Source organism: Platalea leucorodia (assembly GCF_965183815.1).
Source record: "Platalea leucorodia genome assembly, chromosome: 2".
Taxonomy (NCBI): domain Eukaryota; kingdom Metazoa; phylum Chordata; class Aves; order Pelecaniformes; family Threskiornithidae; genus Platalea; species Platalea leucorodia.
The window spans coordinates 27,066,412-27,086,103 of NC_138824.1; the positions used below are offsets into that span (position 1 = coordinate 27,066,412).

The window sequence follows — 19,692 nt, forward strand, 5'->3', positions numbered from 1 at the left end:
ACTGGAAGTTAATTAGTTTTTAAACTTATAGGCATATATTTCAAATTTTCTTTTTTTTTTTTTTTTTTCTAAGGAGCTTGTTGCTTTTCAGTGCAGCAGTACCGTATGCTACTGTGTTAACAGCATCAGACTACTCGGATGTGTCCAGAATGCTCTGATAAGGCTCCAGAGCTGAACGCGTCCCAGGGGCTCTCTCCTCCTGCCAAATCCTAGGGGAGACAGGAGTGCCTTAGCTCCTCAGAGGATCTGTTGTCCCATCGTGCTTTGCAGTAGGGAGACAGACTGGAATTGCTGTTTAGTCTTTCAGTTCACTGGATAAAAGTCATCTCTGTGCATAAGTCCTGTGCACCACCTAAGGTCCTCTTTTAGACCTGAAATTAGGATGTAAAATGGATATAAATGGTGCAGAGATCTGACTTTGGTTGCCTGCAGAGGGGTGAATTTCACCTACTAGGAACAGCTACAGCCAGGTTTCTGAATCCACATGAAAGCGCTGAGAATTCGCACCGTTTACTGGCTTGGCTGGGGAATGAAGATGCTCACAGGAAATGTTTGACACTTTTGCAGGAATTTGGCTTATTTTGTACTAGAGAACAGATACGCTAGACCTGAATTTCTAAACTTATTGTACTGGCATCAGAGTAACTAGAAACCACAAAACGTAGCATGAAAAAAAAAAAGGAGAGTAGACTATGTATAGATATATTTACATCTACATACATCTACATATAGAAGCTTCTGTTCACTGGAAATCCTATAAGCCACTGCCTGCAATAGCATCCATCCTAAGGGAATTCTAGAGATGATTCTTAAGAGACTGAGGAGATGGGGTTATGAGGTGAGCCCATCTGTGTCAGCACCTTATCCAGCCATTGCAACGGTCCATGCAGGTGTATCTCAATCCAGCAGGGTGTACTTGTAACATCTTGGCGATGATACTCTGCTCCCCAGCCCTATAAAAGCATCAAAGGACCAAAAAGTGAGTTTAAAAAAACCCAAAACATTAAATCACAACTCCAGTGCTGACAGTCTAACACAACTACTGGTAGCCCATCACCCAAGTTCCCAAGATTTAATGCTTTGTCCTAGGGATAATTTTCTCTAGAAACTTTGCTCCATTTTAAGGTCATTATTATCAGAGTTATCAGGGACTCTATACGATGAAACTAAAAAATTAAATAAAAAATGCTCAGTCACACTTCCAGGTGCTGAGACCAACTGGCATGGAAAGGCCTGTTTCGAAGCCTGGCTGCCTGTAAACAGCCCATGGGGAATGGTCCCTGCTGTTCGCACCCCAGAGACATGCCCAGGAAAGTCTGCCAGACTGCTGTCTGGCACAGACGAAAAGCACGCCAGGCCCTGTCATAACACTTTAACAGGAACTAGGAATGATCCTGAGCACTTCTTCATTTATCAGTAGAGATGCATCCTATGAGTCTGAGACTCTAGAAGTTCTAGGTATTTATCTGACCTCTGGAAACTTCCAGCAAGGTTCCTATGTGCCATACCCAACCTATGTATAGACAATTTCCATAGGTTTTCTATCCTTGAATATGTCCTCTTTTCCCACGGGAGTTCCCGGCTGTCTGCTGTGGGAAGTCCTGAAGTAATTTCTCCAGTTCTTTCGGGGAGATAAGGGATATGGAGCACCTAACGGAAGATGGGGCTGCGGTGCTGGCAGGGAGAAAAGTGAACCAGAAGTCCCCGCGCCTCAAGTGGGAACAGTGTCTGCTTGTTAAGCAGGCAGCCTGATTTCACAGCAACACAAGGCATCCAAGTCACAGCCCAAAGTCTCGCAGCTCACCAGCTGTCTCACTGCCAGAACTGAACTCAAATTTCCACAGGACAACAAGCAAAACGTGCTCCCGCTGCAGGATGAGGCTCTTCATTTGTGGGCCACTGATCAGAGAAGCTGAGCCTTACCTATCATTATGCTAGTCAGGCAGGTTGATACGCTTGTCATGAAAAAGGACATGGAGGTATATTAAGACTCATGCCTGCCAAAGGTACCTAAATTGTAGAGTGCTGAACAACTCAGACAACTGAGGCTGCTAGAACCCACTTCTCTAGACGATGAGCTGCAAAACTGGGATCAACACCAAAACTAGATGCCATAATAAGTGGTCTGGATAAAATCCATTTCTACTTAATGAAGAAAAGGGGGAAGAAAGGAGAAGAGTAAGATATGGACCCACCAAAGCCCAAAGAGCACTTTTAATCAGGCAGCATTTTTCTGACCTGCAGAGCATTTATCAGGCTAGAAAGGGCCTGTGGTCACAGGCACCTCAGATTTATGTTCTGGAAATGTTTGCATAAAACACCACTCTTTAAACTAGTTCAGTCAGGCTTCTGAGTTTGTGAAGTCTTAAGTACTCAGCTGCAGCAAAGATATACGGCCAGAAGGGCAAGTGTCAGAGGAGTCGGTGCACCTCTCCTGACTGGCAGGATGGGAAATCCGGAGGAATAGGAATTCCAGGTTGCAACCTGCCCGGTTTGGAGGAGTCTGGCAGCGCGTGCAGGTGGCTGGCCATCTCCCTCTGCTGGCAACTCCCAAACACTCACAGTGCTGCTGCCTCAGGCTGCCGGCTGGAGCTCCCAGCAGGGGAAACGCCAGGAGGGCAGGACCCCCTGTGCCTCCCGTACATCACTCTCGGGCCGCAGGTAGCCTCCTTCATCCCCGGGGCTGAAATGAACACGGAGGTGGAGCTCTCTTAACGAGGAAATAAAATGAGAACAACTTGCAAAGCTGTGGAGGTGTTTTGACCAGATGGTGGGAATAGGATACTGATACACCCACAAGGAGACCAGAAATGTGCCTTCTGGCATGGGTGAGATCAGCCAAGGGGTCCTGCTGCTCCTGCCAGCCCTTCCCACCTCCTGTGGGCAACAGCTCTCTCCAGCCCAGGGTCCAGCCATGTCCCAGAGTGTCTGCTGGGTCATCCCCTTAGCCCCAAGACCTGGGGAAATGTGGGAGGGAGGGCACTGGGTTCAGACCTTGGCTTGGAGAAACTCTCTGTCTCTCCACTTTGTGCTTCAGCTGCCTCATCTGTGGAGAGGGGATAACAGCCATCCTGCTTTGTTTATCAGCAGTGCTCAGTGGATGGAAATTGCTCTCTATTCTCACTGATGATACACTCACATTTGCCTGAGGGTTGAGCTCCTCCCAGCTGCTCCATGGGCACATGAAGTGTATCAGAGGGGACAGGACTTTCACCTCCCTCCGTCCCATGTCCTGCCTCCAGAAGATGATGCATTCCTGGCAAGTTTCTCATGGTCCTTGGTCCCTACCCACCTCTGCCTTCCAGCAGGCAGCTCAAGCACTGGTGGTGTAACAGGCAGGGTCTCCAGCCCTTTGGCTCTGCTTGCCCTGTGGGCTGTATGTGACCAGCAGCATCTGGTCACGAATCAGGGGAGAAGCCGAAGGACTGCCCTGCACCTGGGGGCTCTTGGTGTGTGGCTCTGACAGACAACACGCTCCTCTGTGCACTGCATACCCAACACCCAGAGACATTGTTGGCCCCAGGCTGAACACTCCGGGCCTTACACCTTGGGAGAGAAATAATTTGAGAAGACTGAGTAGAAGAAGGGGTTTTTACAGGCCAGGAAGGAAGAACCTAGAGGAGATTTGCATAGCCATTTTTCCAAAGGTCATGGGAAAGGGTTCAAAATAACTCCCTGCACTGGTCTTCTGGTGCCTGAGGCACTACAGTGACTGCTATTGTTTCAACAAAGCAAGGTGTTAATATGGCAGCAGCGTTATTTAGTGCATCAACACTATCATTTCTGCTGCCATGCTGGGCATGGAAGCAGATAACACATCAAAGAGACTGCCCCTGAGTTGCTGAGATAATGAAAATATTGCGTAACTGGCTACACTACCTTTACAACAACATGCCCATTCATGTCTTCCATTAAAGAAAATGCTGTTTGTTGGGTTTCTTGCTTTCTTTTTTTTTTTCCCTAATGCTTGCGTGTGAACAAGATGTCCATTCCTTCCCAAGAAAAAAGCAACAGCGTGGTCACGGACAGAGAGATTTTGGCTTGGACTCTTAGAAAAAGTTACAGGGCACTCTTAACGCTCTCAGAGAGTTAAGGAGATGGGTCCCCAAGGATGGCTGGGAAGAGTCAGAACCAGAAAGCTTCACTGGACTCAACTCATCTGCTTTGCAGAACATAGGGGAAGTGGGCTCAAGCCTCAAGCAGTTTTGTAGTATCTTAGATGTGAATTCAATCAATCAGCTTGATTTAGTCATTTGTATAGAACCAAATCTGCAAGACAAAGGGACATACTCAAGCCACTTCTTATGGTACCTAGCAGGACCAACTTGCTTCTAATGCAACTTCTCTAGTTTGCAGGCTGAACATTGCTGCCAGCTCTCCCCAGCAGCACTATAGGAAGTCAGTCTAGCGCATCTGTAAACAGTCCTGAAATACTTACCATTCTCTGCTGTTTAGATGCTACAACAGGCACCTAAGTGCTAGTAGTAAGTAAATCCTAAGTGCTAAAAGGAGTCAAGAGATCCCATTCTGGTAAGAAGGCCACTCAGAAGATTTAAGAAACTCCCACAAAGACTGATAAATTGCACACAGAGAAGTCAGACTGCAAAGTTCAGATATGAAAGACATGGTAACAGTAATGGCTTTGGTGGCCTCCTGTCTCTTCCAAATAACAACGGGAAGATCAGATGTTCTTTTGGGTTTTGTATTCTACTTGCAAGAAGCCCTTCTGGTACTCTGGCTGGCCAGACTGAATGTCATCAGAAATTAAGACAATCTCTTGCCAGGGATCAGACAGGTGGCAAACAACAATTCCCAGGAAGCTCAGTGGGGGCTGAAGGAGGACCCAGTGTTTCTTGACTGAGACCATACATACCAGTCTATAGTAATGGTGAGACTGTAAATTAGACACATAAGGACATTCTTTTCAGATCCATGGCTCTACCAAGCTCTATTGCAAACCAGTAACGATAGGAGACATCACAACTGCCTAAGATATATGCTACAACATTTACATGTTGCTAAGCTCCTCTAAGTTAGAGCTCTTTATGCAATCAGTGGGGGAACATCATTCAATCTCAGGTTTTTTTGCACAAAAAGCCTATATAATACCTAATTTTTGGAATCTAAGACATTTCCAGGTTGACCACAAAAGCTACTGATTTTAAGCACCTAGAAGTTTAAGGCAATACTGGAAAACAGGCAGTCTGATTTGCTATTGCAAGTTGGGTGTCTAAATACCCACTTGGGAAGGATTTTATGAGGTCTAGTTTTGCACCAAAGCTAGCAAGTGATGGGATTTGCCTTTTCAGAAATGCAAGAGAAAACAAAGAATCCTTACTTTAACAAAGCTCATTCGAATAGTACACATCTTGGTCAGCTCATACACCACTTCAAAACCATGATTGACTGACTGGGCAAGCAGCTGGGCGAAGAGCTGGTTGTTGAAGATCTTGAGGCTGCAGCCACTGGGGATCTTGCAGACAGTAGCTGGGTGGAAACCATGCTGGTAGTTACAGTTGCGGCTTTGCACAAAAATACTGCTGTCACTGACACATTCAGCATAAACTTCCCCCCCGACGTAGTAAAGATGAACACCTTGAAAAAGAGAAAATAATGTGTATTGTTTCTCTATTGTTCGCAACACACTTTACACCGGTAATTCTGTACAATGGACCCACCAACATTAAGAGGAAATTGTAATAAACACTATTTGAAGTACTGGTCTAGGAGAAAAGTCTTGGCATATGATGTTTTTCTTTGTTTCTCAGTGAAGGTTGGTTTACTTCTTTAACCCAACAGCATAGTACTTTATGACAAGACACACATACACATACATATACACACACATAAACATCAAACCTATGTCAACCATATACAAAGCATGGATCAAAACTATCAAAGACCTGACGAATCTGTCATGCATCACACATCTAAATGTATTTTCACTGTTGAGCACATGCACGCTGACCAAGACCCACTTCATTGCACGCTATTTTTTTTACTACAGGATCCTATCTCATGCAGTTCAAACACAGCACGGTGTGCACTTAAAATAGCTTTTCTGTATTTTGCTTTATCCACCACATCAGAACCATGTATTTGCATTTACATGACATGACTTACTCATCAGATCCTGTTCAAAGTGACCTTTAGCAAGAGAATAACTGATTTCCTTCTGGACTTTTCAGTGCCTGAGTGAGTTACCAACACCAACTCTCAAATTTTTACCATGCCTTGGGGAAATGAAGATGGAAGCATTTCTATCCATTCGAAGACTCTGGTCCCCCCAGGATGTCTACTTGCATGAAAATATACCTAAATTGGTGAGAGAATTTATCTTAGCCCAATTCAGCAATCTTAAAGTTAGTGATCTTGTGTAAGCTAATTGCATAGATGCCTTCTCTAGCTGACAGATGATGATGAGAGGCACTGTGACCAGATAATTCACTCCATCCACTACAGAGCGCAGGCTCACAGCCAGCTTAAACTGATGGAAGTCTGTGCAGGTGCTGAAAAGGCTCTCTCGCTCCCTGCCCCTGCTGCTTCTTCCCACACCTGCTTTCATGCTGGCAGCAATGGCTGGGGACCGGGCAGCCATCCAGACTGGGGGATTGAACCAGCTAATAAACTTAAAAACAAACAAAACAAAACAAAAGAAGATTTATTTGCAATGAGATCTTCATCAGTGCAAGGGTGCAATGGGGACCCAGACTGCTTAAACGTGAGCATGAAACCACACCCTGAAGGGGGCCGAGTCATCCTGTGAAGATGCTTAGACATTCACCCTTCCCATGGCTCGATTAGGTGAGATGAACCCCTCCCATGGCCAAGAGAGGTGGAAGAACTCAGTTCTTTGTTCTCATAAAAACCACCACTAAATAAAAATAAAATCCTCCTCTCTATTCCCAGGTATGGCATTCAAAGCATTACACACAAATGCAGGTGTTCACAGAGTCTCAGTGGACTGCCTGTGAAGTTAGTGATAACTATGCTTTAATAATTCAGTTGTAATTAGTTTTATTCCTGTTGTCTTTCATACAAAAAAGACTGGTTACATATTCCCAGTCTGTTCATCATTCTGTGGTCATGACAGCAAGGGACAGCAGCACATCCTTAGGACAAAACCAACCTCTAAACAGAAGTGGGAAAGGCTCGGGGAAAAGCAGGTTGAGTGGGAAAGGAATCTGGGAAAAATACACTCTCCCATAGACTTCCAGGGTGACTCAGGTGGGAACCTTAAAGTCTGTCTTCAAGCCATCACTTGACTTTTACTTCTATGCACCCACGAGATCTCAAATTAAATGTGAGTGGCGGGGGGGTGTGGCTCAGAGCACACTCCAGTATTGCACTGGGAACACGGGTGAGATGACAGCTCCATCAGACCGCTTGTCAGCTCCAGTCCAACGGCACCAGACATTATGGGGTGCTGCACATTATGACTGCTCGTACTGGACCTATGTCTCCTTTCCCATCGGTGGAAGACAGACAAAAGGGAAGGACTGAAAACACAAAGGTCCTAGCTGACCTTGATGGAGTCCATATAACTTTCTGAAATAAACAGACAGAGTGAGAACACAGGGTAGGGAGAGAAGAATAAGGACATAAATGTTCCTCACATTTCAAATCTTCAGGTGTGGCTACTGATTTAGGGTGACTACACTTCTGGGTGCTAAGGTGAAAAAAATTAAAGGCTGGATTTTCAGAGTATATTGAGTAACCCAACTTCTGAAAAAAATGAATGCTTTCAAAGGCATTGCCCAAACTGTGTACTACGATAACAAAACCACCAAAGTCACTTCTGAAAGCAGAGGCTACAATTTGCTTTTTCCTCTGGACTTTTTAAAAGCAATAGATACAGCAGCAATGAAATGTCAGTGTGTACTTCCATTCTTCTGGCATTCAGCTGCCAGAGACAAGCACCCTCAAGGAAGCCAAGCAGCTGAATACATATTTGTAGAAGACCAAATCAAGGGTCCATGTTTTAGTGGGATTTCATTGCTCTCTGCAGAAACTGGAAATTCAGCAGTCTCCAAGCATCCATGTCTCTTTGAGACTCTGATCAGAAGTCCCCTTTCTGTCCTTGAAGTCTGACTGCTGAAACAGGTCCAATTGCTACTGGATGTTGCATTGTGTTCTGGATTGTTTTTAGCTTTGATGTGGTATTTCCAGGAAACCGTTTCACGCTGATACACTAGATGACAATTCAATCACATATCCTTATCCTACTGAGATAATCTTGTTTACTCATTCTTTTTTCTCCCCTGTTAACATGTGACAATTGTATCCATTTCAGTAGCTTTCATCTGTCCAGCATGCCTTTGAACTGCACACTTTTGGAGCTGCTCTGTGCTCTTCTGCAGGCCTGTACTGGTGCCTCTTCTATCCCACTTGAACATGTTTTTTTAAGATTTGCATAAACAAGGAAGAGCAGTAAAATTAAGGATCTCTGATATACTAAGCTCCTCTCTGGGCAACCTGCTCCCTTCCCTTGGGCAGATTCCTAGTGTAAGACTTTAAAGGACTTTTAATCAATGAAGACAGATCTTCAGATTTGAATGGATGAGAACTATTAGCATTTACCTCATTTTCTTCCTGTTCTGTCTCTTCCTTTTTTGGGGCAGAAAGTCACAGGATGTAACAACTTCAAATGACAGCTTTGACCGGGATCTTTTGTCATTCTTCTTATAGGGCCAGGCTCAGCTTTGATCTACACCCCTCTGACAGCTTATGCTGATAGAGAAGCTTTGCTTTATTTTCTGAGTAAGTTAGAACTAGACGTACAACTTATTTCCAGCCCTCACAACAAACTACTATGACAGACACTTGTAGCATCACACTGGCTTCGCACAGTGCATCTGCAACACAAGTGCTTTCTCTTCCAGAGAAAAGTGCAAGAGCTAAGTACAACATCTCCTGTGCTAGCCTTCAGGTTCACTGTTGTTTGTAAAAACTATGTCATATTTATGCCTGAGCTTCCTTGTATTCAGTCATTCAACACTAGACTATCAAGAGCCAATTAAAATACTGCTCTAGGCCTGGGAAATGAGGTGAGGTTGACAAGATAATAGGAGTGGAACAATTAGAGTTAATTAGCCCAGTGGGAAATCCATTCCCAGGCAGCTACTGGTGAGAGGCTGAGTTGGCAAGATAATGAGTCTAGACTGGATATACCAGAACAGGCAAACCTTCATCTGCACAGAGAAGTGGCCAGTACAGGGCTTCTGACTCACCGCCACAAACAACAGTAAGTTCTGGTAGAATATCGGGCCCTACACAGCCCTAGTGAGCTGGGATGGAGTGTATGCAGCCACGCATGTCCAGGTGTGGTCTCCTCATCCTTGTCACCAGCAGCATATGCTCCTGTGTGCACAGGGTATATGTACACCAGAAGTGGAGCATACAAGCCGAACTGCTGGAGGGAGAATCCAAGACTTAGTTTTACTGGCGAGAAGTTGACAAGGCAAGAAATCAGACTGGTAGGGGGGAAAAAGCTACAAAGGCAACTCTGGTAGAGTTCCTCAGCTAAATAACTCAACTACTAAGTGTTTCATCCATCTCCCTTTGTTATTTGGTGGTAGGAGAACCAGCCCTGAGGCACCAGCAATTATCCTTTTAGTGGCATTTCAATGGCAATATTCCCAGTTGCCAGAAGCTCTAATAAATAAAATGAAAATACATACTGCTAAATTAGAACACACAACTATAAACAACATTTTTCTCTTCACTGGCCAAGTAAATAGCTTTTGTAAGGAGCTACTCTGCTGATTGTTATCCAGTCAGAAAAGAATCAGCTGCTTTTCTTCTATTTCAGAAGTAATCTCAGAGCTTTGGTTTTAATACAAGCACATCTGACAAATCAGCTAGGTTTGTTAATGCAATGCACGGTTCTTTCAAGCTCTGAATATTCCCAATGAGAAGGGATTTCCTCTTACCTTTTCCTATGTGTCTCCTGGTGTTTTCTATAGTAGAGTTGCGGTTTACATTTGAGAGCAGTCCTAGGCAGAACCTGTTTTTGTTATTTGAGGGATCTGTAAATCCATCTATAAGGATACTTCGAGAGGAAGCCTGGAAAGTCTCCCCTACCCGGTTGTTGAGTTCATAGTAGGCAACTGAGCACCAGTGTTGAGGTTCCTCATAGCAAACAGGCCGAAAATCTGTAGGAAATAAAATTAATCAGCTGCTTAGGTCTCAGTAATATTTTTTAAACAATCATTCTCTGTTTTCTTTCCTCCCTCCCTCCCACTCCCCTCTGCTGTCTCTTCATCTAAACAGTCACTTATGTCAGGCTTTATCTCAACAGCAGCTTCTGTTTCTTCTTAATTTTATGACTGAAGTCCCAAACATGCAAAGGGCTGGTATACCAGCTTAACTCTAAGCCACTGAGGAGTCCCATTTGTTCTTAAAAGTGATAACTCCACTGCATTAAATTAAGCACATGCTGACATTCCTTGCTGAACTGGGGCCCAATCTCTACACTGAAAATAGTAAGGGACACATCTGCTCTGCACACCAGCAGGAGCTAGGGATGACAGATGGGCTCAAAGCAAGTCAAAACTGAGCCAAGCCCTCAGCCTAATACCAAACTCTGAAGTTCAGAAGTAATCAATCACTCCTCTCAATTTTTTGCATGCTTTAGGGCTTTCCGCTTCCATGTGGGACCGTAAGCAGAAATGTCAGCAAGGTCATTTCTTTTGGATCTACCTTTGCCCAGGTTTTCTAACTCAGAATCAGAGAAAGACTCAAAAATGTAACAGAAACTCTGAGCCTCATTCATCCCACAGGAATTAGTGGGAAATCTTATCCTGCCTGCCCACCACAGGCACGTGAGACCCCCTGTCCCCAGAGCACCTCTGTGCGTAACTTCTAATAAACTTCCAACTAATATTCACCAGGGAAGTGATCACGAATGGTAAACTATGGTAAAGAGATTAAAGTATCTTGACAATTTATTTAAAAGTATTGGTGTCTGATAACTAGTTATTATCTGGCCATCTGTAATTAGCACTATCACTTTCATCTTCCTTCTGCTCCAGTTCTGTGATGCATACATGCTCCTCACTGTTTCAGAAGGATGGCGTTATTTTTTTAATGTGCACACGTGTGCACAGTGTTCAGTCCTCATGCCATAAAGGACATTTGTTTAGGACTACAATATGCTGGACTAAAAGAACAATGGTGATTTTTCCTTTGCAGTAGCAGGCAGCCAAAGGAAAACCCAGAAGAAGAACTCCAATTCCCCTTGCTGCTCTGCAGCAATGGTCTTCAAATGGTGGAGGCATAACCTGCCATTACTAGTCTGGAGGTAGTGGAGACCATGCTGGAGAGGTCATGAAGTTGCTTTGAGAGGAGCAAGGAGGATAATAGTCCCTTCTAGTCTGACCACCTATGCCCTTTCCCACTAAAGCATTCTTACATGAGGACAAAGAGTTTGGCCTTCTGTAAAAATCTCTTTGTATTTCATTAGAACATGTCCTTTTCTTTTCTAGCCAGCCAGTAATGTAACATTAATACAAAGATGGCAGTAAGAAAGATCCCAACTACAAGGCTTTAAAGTACTTGAAACCCAGGACTGAAGGTGATAAAGAAATCAGTTCTGATATTGATAGTGCTCTTTTGTGTTATATTGCCTCACCATTCTTGATTTGATATCTTTGTCTTTACAATGTAGATAACAATGTTTGCTTTCATTAACAGCTTTCTAAATGTAATAGTCCGTGGATGCAAATAGCAGCCTTACTCTAAAACTGTCTGAAACCTATTATTATAGATCACTGAACCTTCTTGTTCACATAACAATTTTTTAACTTAACAGTTTTTCTTTGAAGAATAGTACAAATGGTTATTTACTTTCAGCTTCTCCATCGGCAGATTTACCTCCATTGGGCAAAGATAGCACTAGCTGACTTTCAGCTATTGCATCCATTGACCGCCCATTGTGGTTTCCTGGAGGTTCTCTTGCGTGGTAAGGCGGGGGTGGAGTTTCCACTATTAGAAAGAAGGAAAGAAAGAAAAGAAAAAAAAGACACTTAAATCAATACATTGGTAAGTGCTCTCCTGCTTTTCCTAGTGAGTACTTAGCACTTATTGAGCATTGTTTAGCTCTGGAAACAGAGCACAAATCTGAACCTGACCCCCCTTCAGTCTCCAGATCAAGACCATTACATGTTCAGGGAGGACAGGAAGGAACGGCTCTCATGTTGGACATGCTGCACTTGAAAGAGAGAGAGACAGTCACAACAGTGCCTCAGGCCTAGACCAGTGTCCAGTCAAGCTCTCTGTTAGTACGAGTTGTTACCCTAAGAAAGAAACGCAGTTTGATCCTTCAGTTCCAGACCTCTCTCCCAAATGTAAAACTTGAAGACGATGATTTAAGAGCAGAAGCTAACTTTAATTGATCCTCTGGGAGAAAGCTCTCTTTCTTCACAGGCTATAGAAAAAGCCTACACAAAGCCTTTATACTCTAAAACCAGACTTCGTAAAACTCCCTCCAGATTTGTCCTGCAAGGGAAGGCTGGCCCTCTTCTGGTTTGTTCAGTCTCCCATCAAAGAGAAATGGATGTGATGAAAAAATATGGAGAAAAAGTATCAACTCACAACCTGCCCAGCTCCTGATTTGTTTCATTTATGGCACAGTAAGCTAGAAAACAGAAGGTGACTATAGTGGGGATTCTCAAGAAGAACAGAGTTCTTTAGAAAGCCAAAGAAAAAGGGACCTCATTTTCATATTAGAAAATGCTGACGTTCACTGCATAAGCACTAAAAGTATGCAGTTTTACTCATTTGAGCAGAAACTCAGTGGGCTTATGTGTAAATTATAGCCGTATACAAGCTTGCAGGACTAAGGGTTTCTTTAAGAAGATCAGGGTTTAACTTGGTTTCAGGTTGAAATTTCCTCTTGTGTTCGGGGTCTGTTGGCTGGCCCTCAGAACAAAGCAACTTCACCCAGAGTGGATAAATGCAGACTGTCGCATAAGACAATCACTGAATCTTCCAAGTAAATACTGCACAGGAATGTTATTCTATTTAAGCATCGTTCAGGATTTAGGAATTTCATACGCTATATAATATTTCTAACATATAGATGATATAACCCTCCCACAGAAAATGCAACATGCTAGAATAGTAAAACAAAGCCAAGAAAGAGTGGAAGAGAATACAAGTCACAGAAAGGAATACAGTGTGGTTATACAGGTATTTTTGATGTCTACACCTAAGCTACTCACCATAAACTGTCCTTATACCCACTAAAGAAAAGCAGGCACTGCAGACACAGTGCATCTCAGCTACTTTAGACATATACCTTAAGATGCAATGAAACTTGTTCTAGGAGTCCCTGTTTTTCTCCACTGATTACAGAGAGGGTATAGACAATTACACGAGATGTAGAAATATGCATTGTTAACATCTATATTTGGTCACACCAATCCCACTCAAGGTTCTTGATGTGACTCCAGTTTGCTTTAGATAGATAGTCTTCCATCCCTGATTGTTACACAGGCAAATTATGCTTATCAGCATGCCATGTGCTGTGATATACTGAAGCTCAGGTTGAGCCACTTCCATTTTTAAGTAGCTTTGCAAGGTCCCAAGTTCAGTTAAATGCACGAGTCAAGAGTCATTACATAGTTGGAATAGGCCTGATTTACCTGTCAGGACCAGCTCCACTGAATCCAGCTTGGTTACAAAGAGGTGAAAGAAAAAGATGGGAGAAGACAAACAAGTCCTACTACTTGCTGAAATGTTTCGATGTTGCTAAACATGATTTAATCTGAAGTATAGATCTAGAGAAGAAATGAATGAAGGTCCATTCAATGCATGGAGAGGGAAGGAAAAACATCACACTGTATTGAAAGTGTCCAGCTTAAAAGGAAGTTCAAATACTACAAATACCTTGTAAAAATAAACACCTTTCTTGCACTTAAAATCAAAATAGGCATATCATTAAGGACATGAATTTAAATGCTTTGTAGTTGAGACATTAAAACATTACGCTACAAGATTCTGACCTGAATTCATCCTTGTGAAAAAGTTGAGATCATTGAAACTACTTGAGAGTTACAACAAAGTACAGAAGTGAATCTGAGCCATGTTTTGATATTACAGCTAGCTCTCAGCTGTGTTGCATGACACCTTGGTATATTTAACAGCAAAAGCATAGTTAAATTCTCAGGTAATTAGAGCAGTACTAAGTAAGGAGTTCACGACGCAAACAATCTGGGTGACATAACCCTGCTGACATCAGAACTGTGGAGCTGATGAAACACGTTCCAAAGTCATAGGAATTTGCCTGGTGGCTTCACCAAGTGTTGGGCCAGATTGTTTAACACCTTAATTTTCTGAAGTTTATACAGTCAGTGGAATCACTATACATTAAAAAATATTGCTGTGTACCAATGTCCCCATTTTATCCTGTCTCTCTTGATGGAGTTTCTAAAGGTCCCTACCCTGACCATCTCTGTTAGAGGTGCCTAACTTAGGTGTTGCAAGTGCTCTTTTCCATGGATTGTATTTGAAGCTTGGATGGGCAGCTTTAGGCAGAAGGTGGCCTGGCTCCTCTCCTCAACTTTCCCCTTACAGTAATCATGAATGTAGGCACTTCTAGGAGTGGGATGACTACAGTTCTTAGTCCCTTGAGCATCTGTCACAAGGACTGGGAGACAATACTAAGACACGGTCACAAGAAATCACATTTCAATCTGCAGCTACAGCCTGGGGGAAACACACAGAATTGGCACCTGACCCCAGGCCCCGGCAAGAACCTCAACCGCCTCAGTCGGGATGTCTGAAAGCTCATTCTTACCCGTGAGCTGATAGGGACTTCCTGGTCCAGAAGAGCTTCCTGGTGAGTTGGGGTAGCTGATGCTGTTAGGTGACTGGGAGAACATGTGGCTGGGTGATGATGGAAAAGGGGTGCATGGAGGATGCTGGAAAGAATCAGGATAGGTGGCATTGTGCGGCATCAGTGGCTCGCTGTGCAGAGAAGTGTTTCGAAACTTGGCGAGTAGGCTGAGGTGAGGGTTAAACTCACTGTGTCTTGGAACGAGTACAGGAGGTAGGACTGAAAATAAAAACAGGAACAGAAAAAATCTGGTTAAAACTGCACTCTTGAAAGTATATCTCTTTGTAAGTTAAAAAGAGGCATATTCCATGCTGCCCAAATATTGCTGTCTATATACAATTCATTGAAGGGCAACAAAACTGTCCAAAAACAAGAATCAAAAGCTGATTCTTGGACCTTTTTTTCCAGATTTGCAGCCAGGTGCAGCAATTCCATATGCAAAATATGGACTAATTCCTCACTTGAGCAAGGTACCATAAAATTCATAGGTACAGCATGCGCACACATCCCTCTTACAGAAATGCAAGTGGCACATTTCTCCCTCTCAAAATTACTTATTCCTTCCTTCCTGAAAGACTGAACATGTCAGGAGTTTGCTAAATATTATCCCCAGGATTTGCCAAAACCACAGCCAAGTTTAATAACTATTAATAGTGCTCTGCAATACAGTGCATATTTTACTACCAGTGTTTTACAGATGGGCAAAAGGAAGCATGGACCAGAAGCTAGACACCAAATTTAAAAGCTTTTCAGGTACTTGAAAATGCTGCCAGCCAGACAGTGGGATCTTTAAAAGGAAATGGAAATGGCAATTCAAATACTGCAGCAATATTAATTTAGCTCTTGCAATATAGTTAGAAAAGATCTAGCATGAGGAGGCAAATGTCAATGGTTTGTAGTTAAGACATGAAAAACGCAGGTCAGAAAACTGAAATCCAAATTAATCTATGTAAAAATTGGTCTAATAGAAGATATCATCTCCACAAACTCTCTTCACTTACATCTCATACTGTCCATGCTGTTAACAGCATTGCTGCATTGAGAAACCTAAAGTTGACCCAAATTATTCTGGCTTCTGACATAATCAGGAGCAAGAGCAGAACTGGAGTCAAAACACTTTAGAAAACCCAACTAGTGAGTTACCTATGAAGATGCAGCCCCTAGGCTGGAACACAAAGAGGCTTGCTAAATAGTTCTGCATATGGGAGTTCAACTTGAGGCTTTAACTGGGTCTCCCGTAGTCCTTGAGGGGAGAACGGCACCTAAAACAGGAGATGCATGTACCCAAAGATATCTCTATTAGTTACTAGCTCATGTAGTGCCTAATTGTCTTAGTTAAGGCTGTAAAAACAAGTAGGGGGAATGAATCCCCAGTTGCTATTGTGCAGATCTAAAAGCCACCAGAGAAGATAAGGAGGCAATTTGAGTTATTGTGACAAGGATGAATTGTCCCAACACCGGGAACAGTTCAGCAGGCTTGTATTGATTGACCTAGTGTCCAGAGTTCCTCTGGCCTAAAACCCAGCAGCATGTAATCTTTCAGTCTATCCTTACTAGCTTATGGAAACAAATAGCAGTGTGCACTCTTGGTTATAAATGCTGACAGGAATATATGTTTTGAACGTGTTTTAACATATTGTTTGGGCCCAAAAGCTCTCTCTAGGTAAGGCCAATTCTTTTTAGGTAGTTTAGCTAACACCTTTTAATTACAGTGAACTCTCATTTATGCAGCATAATGAAAGAGTTGAATAATTGCTATAGAGCAAATAATATATAGATAATGCAAAATATGTGCATGAGAAGAGGCTGTAGGAACACCCTCCTTGGAGTGCAGCCTCAGTGCACATTGATTGCTCAGAGAGCTGAGGCAGTTTAAGCAGGAGGAGGAGGACCAGCGTCTGGTACCAATGACAGATTTACAGCTTCTTGCTTCATGTAGAACTATGTTGCACCCGGGGCAGGGTTAAACCATGCTCCTGCCCACCCACTGGCATATACCATTTGGGAATTTGCCAGAAGAACTGAGCCCCAAAAACACACAAAATATTGCATTGATGACAGGGGGTTCACTGCAGAAGTTATCTTCTTACCTGACTGGAAACACAGGCACTGGGATACCTGTTAACAGACTACACGTAGACACTTCCCTGGACCAACGCATTTCTAATTAGCTTCTGGCCAGCACAAAGATGGTGCTCTGGAGACTACTTTCTTTCCTTCTGCCTCTGGTATGCCCTTACCTGTGGGATGAAGATTTTGTTGCCACCCTCTAAAGCCCTTTGGTAGAGAAAGGTATTTCTGCTTCTTTACTGCTTCTTTAGCTTTATGGATTTCCTAGACTCCCCAGGTGGGACTCATACAGACAATACAGGTATTCACATCTGACATGCACTGCCCAGTTCCCCATGGATATCTTCATAGCCAGTGGAGAGAAACAGACTCTTTTAGTACTCAGTTCATCTGCTCTACATTGGGACAAGGCCAGCACCACCACTGCAGATGTGGTTTTGGTGAGCTGGATCCCTCCCCTCCCATGCTCTTGTGAGCAGCTCCAGGCTGTCAGCTGCTGCTGCTGCTTCTGGAGTTTTCCTCTGCTGCTCCATGAAACTGGTATGATGCTTGCCAAGTCTGCTGCTGCTCAGCCAGCTCTGACCAGCAGCCCTAGAAAACGGGGAACCAGTCATCCCTTTGCACCCAGCAGAGGTGCTGAGCAAGGGACAGCTGGGCTACAGCAATGCCGTGCACCGTTGGGAGGTTGGCACCTTGCTGCGGGTACCACCACTAAGGAAGCGGCTTTCTTCAGCCCTGTGAGAACTCAATGCAACTCCTTCTCTAAATGAAAGCTGAGAATCTGGATGTGTGAACAGCACTTGCCAGGAAAAGCCTTTGACTCGCCCTGAGTGAGTCAGCAAGAGGAATTTTCAAGCCTTGAACTTCTTCCCAGCTCTGACCAGGGTACTTTTAATTTCTGCTCTGCTGTACAGTTTTTGTTACCTCACTCAATCTTTCCGCTGACTGCTCTGTGGCTGCCTAGAGGGCTAAAGCCTCTGTGGTGGTGAGGAATTCAGAGATTTTCTTGTTTGTGGCTAAAAATTCCCCAGAGGGCCTTGTTCTCCTTGCTCTTTTGGTAACAGATGTCACTCTCCAGGGCTCAACAGCTCTGAAGGAACTGTGACCAGAGGCACGAAACTGAGTGACTGAGTGCATTGGGACCTGTCTGTCCTCATAATTTACCTGTGTTGTCTCTACTCAATGGAGTCCTTTTCTTCTACCTGCTATTCTCCACCAAGAGCCAGGGGTGGATCCTTCCTTCTATGCATGCCCAAGTGTTGATGATCTTTGTTCAACTGAAGACAAATACGGTCATGTCCGAAGTCCTGCCACTGCCTTTCCTGCACTAGGCTTTCTCCTGTTCCCTTTAGCTGCAACAGTTCTTGCTGGAAACGTGGCTGTGCCCAGAGCCTGCGACTTCAGGTGCTAACAAGCAAACTATCTATCTATCTGCCTCACGGTTTAATTCCAGGTACAACATCCACCCTGTGATTTCTCACACATCAGCCCATCTTTGCAGTTTTCTACCTTTGTAGACTTACTCTCCGGTGAGATCCATCTGTTCCCTATGCCCATGACCATTAACAAACACCGAACAACACCGGCCAACAGCAAGACCATCAGGCGATCTTCCAATTGGAAGGCTACCACATGTTAGTCCCACTCGGGCTTGATGAAAGCAATCAGTTAGTCTAAGTCAAAAGTTCATCTAGGTTCCTGCTGTCTACAGCAATGGTGCACACTAGAATTTGCACTGTCTACACATGAATGATTTAATATAAAAATAATAGGGTAAATGTTTAGGCAGTTTTTATTTTTTTCTGAAACTACAGCTTCTCCTGACAACAGACCATTCAGACTTCTGACAAGCTCTTCGAGGCAAAACAATGAAGGGGGAAGCAGAGCCTAACCACCATACTTATCTCCTTTAGGCTAGGTGGCCTAACCCCTCTCTGCAGTGGGATGTTGCACAAATAGAGGAAAAATGTGCTGCTTTTTTCTAAATGGCACCTGCTGCTCAGCAGAGCTGACAAGAAATCTGCTGCGGACGCTGGCAGCAGCAATAAAAGCTATGTATAATCTGTGCAGTATTGGTCAGCATAGACTAGGATGTGGCTGGGCAGTCTGAGGACACAGCAGAGGCAATGAAACCCCCGAATCTCAGACCAGAACTTAAAGCTGCTCTCTAGTAAGAGGTCTAGGGATCTGCCAGGACATTAAAGAAAGGATGAGGCCCTCCCATCTTTGACACAACTCATTCATTCCAAAAAAAAGTGAACGGATCTGGTCACAGGGTGGTTGAGTCAGCAAGACAGATTGCAGTGATGGAAAGTGAGCCCCAAAAGGATGGACATTTGTATGAAAATAATACTGGCTTGTGGATTTTAAAGAAATGCACTGCTGACTAATTTCATGGGTGGATTCTTTAGCTCCAGAGGATGAGATTCAGAGAATCTCACATAAGCCTAAGATCACCAACAGCCAAGATGCAGAAGATTTCCTGTAGTTAAAAGAGGACTGTTGTTTAAACAGACTGGCACCTAGCTTCTAAGCTGCCCCTGTAAGAAGAGCAGTAGGGGTGAATACAACAGCCCAAGAACAATTCCCGGGTCCTGGGGAGAACTGGCTCAGCACAGCTTGCGTCCTTGCAGCTGCGCTCTCTTTCACCTCCAAAACAAGGTTGTCACATCCCAAGTGCCCAAAGTCCCTCCTGTGGGCTATCCCCTGCACCCTGAGAACTGCTAGTCCATGCGAGTCTGCATGGGTCAAAGCTGTGCCTCGGAGCACGCTACCAATTCAGC

General features: G+C 43.9%; 1 protein-coding gene across 1 annotated transcript in view; it reads right to left on the bottom strand.

Annotated features, from left to right (window-relative positions):
• Positions 1-809: 809 nt before the first annotated feature.
• Positions 810-19,692, bottom strand: part of SMAD9 (SMAD family member 9) — a gene marked incomplete at its 3' end in the record, with an annotated part of 35,809 nt that continues 16,926 nt past the window's right edge. Inside the window, exons 3-7 of the mRNA XM_082304897.1 lie at positions 14,801-15,058; positions 11,848-11,985; positions 9,933-10,154; positions 5,339-5,595; positions 810-953 (exon numbers count right to left, since the gene is read on the bottom strand). Of these exons, the coding sequence (XP_082161023.1) occupies positions 810-953; positions 5,339-5,595; positions 9,933-10,154; positions 11,848-11,985; positions 14,801-15,058 (1,019 nt within the window). The remainder of the gene's footprint in view (positions 954-5,338; positions 5,596-9,932; positions 10,155-11,847; positions 11,986-14,800; positions 15,059-19,692) is intronic.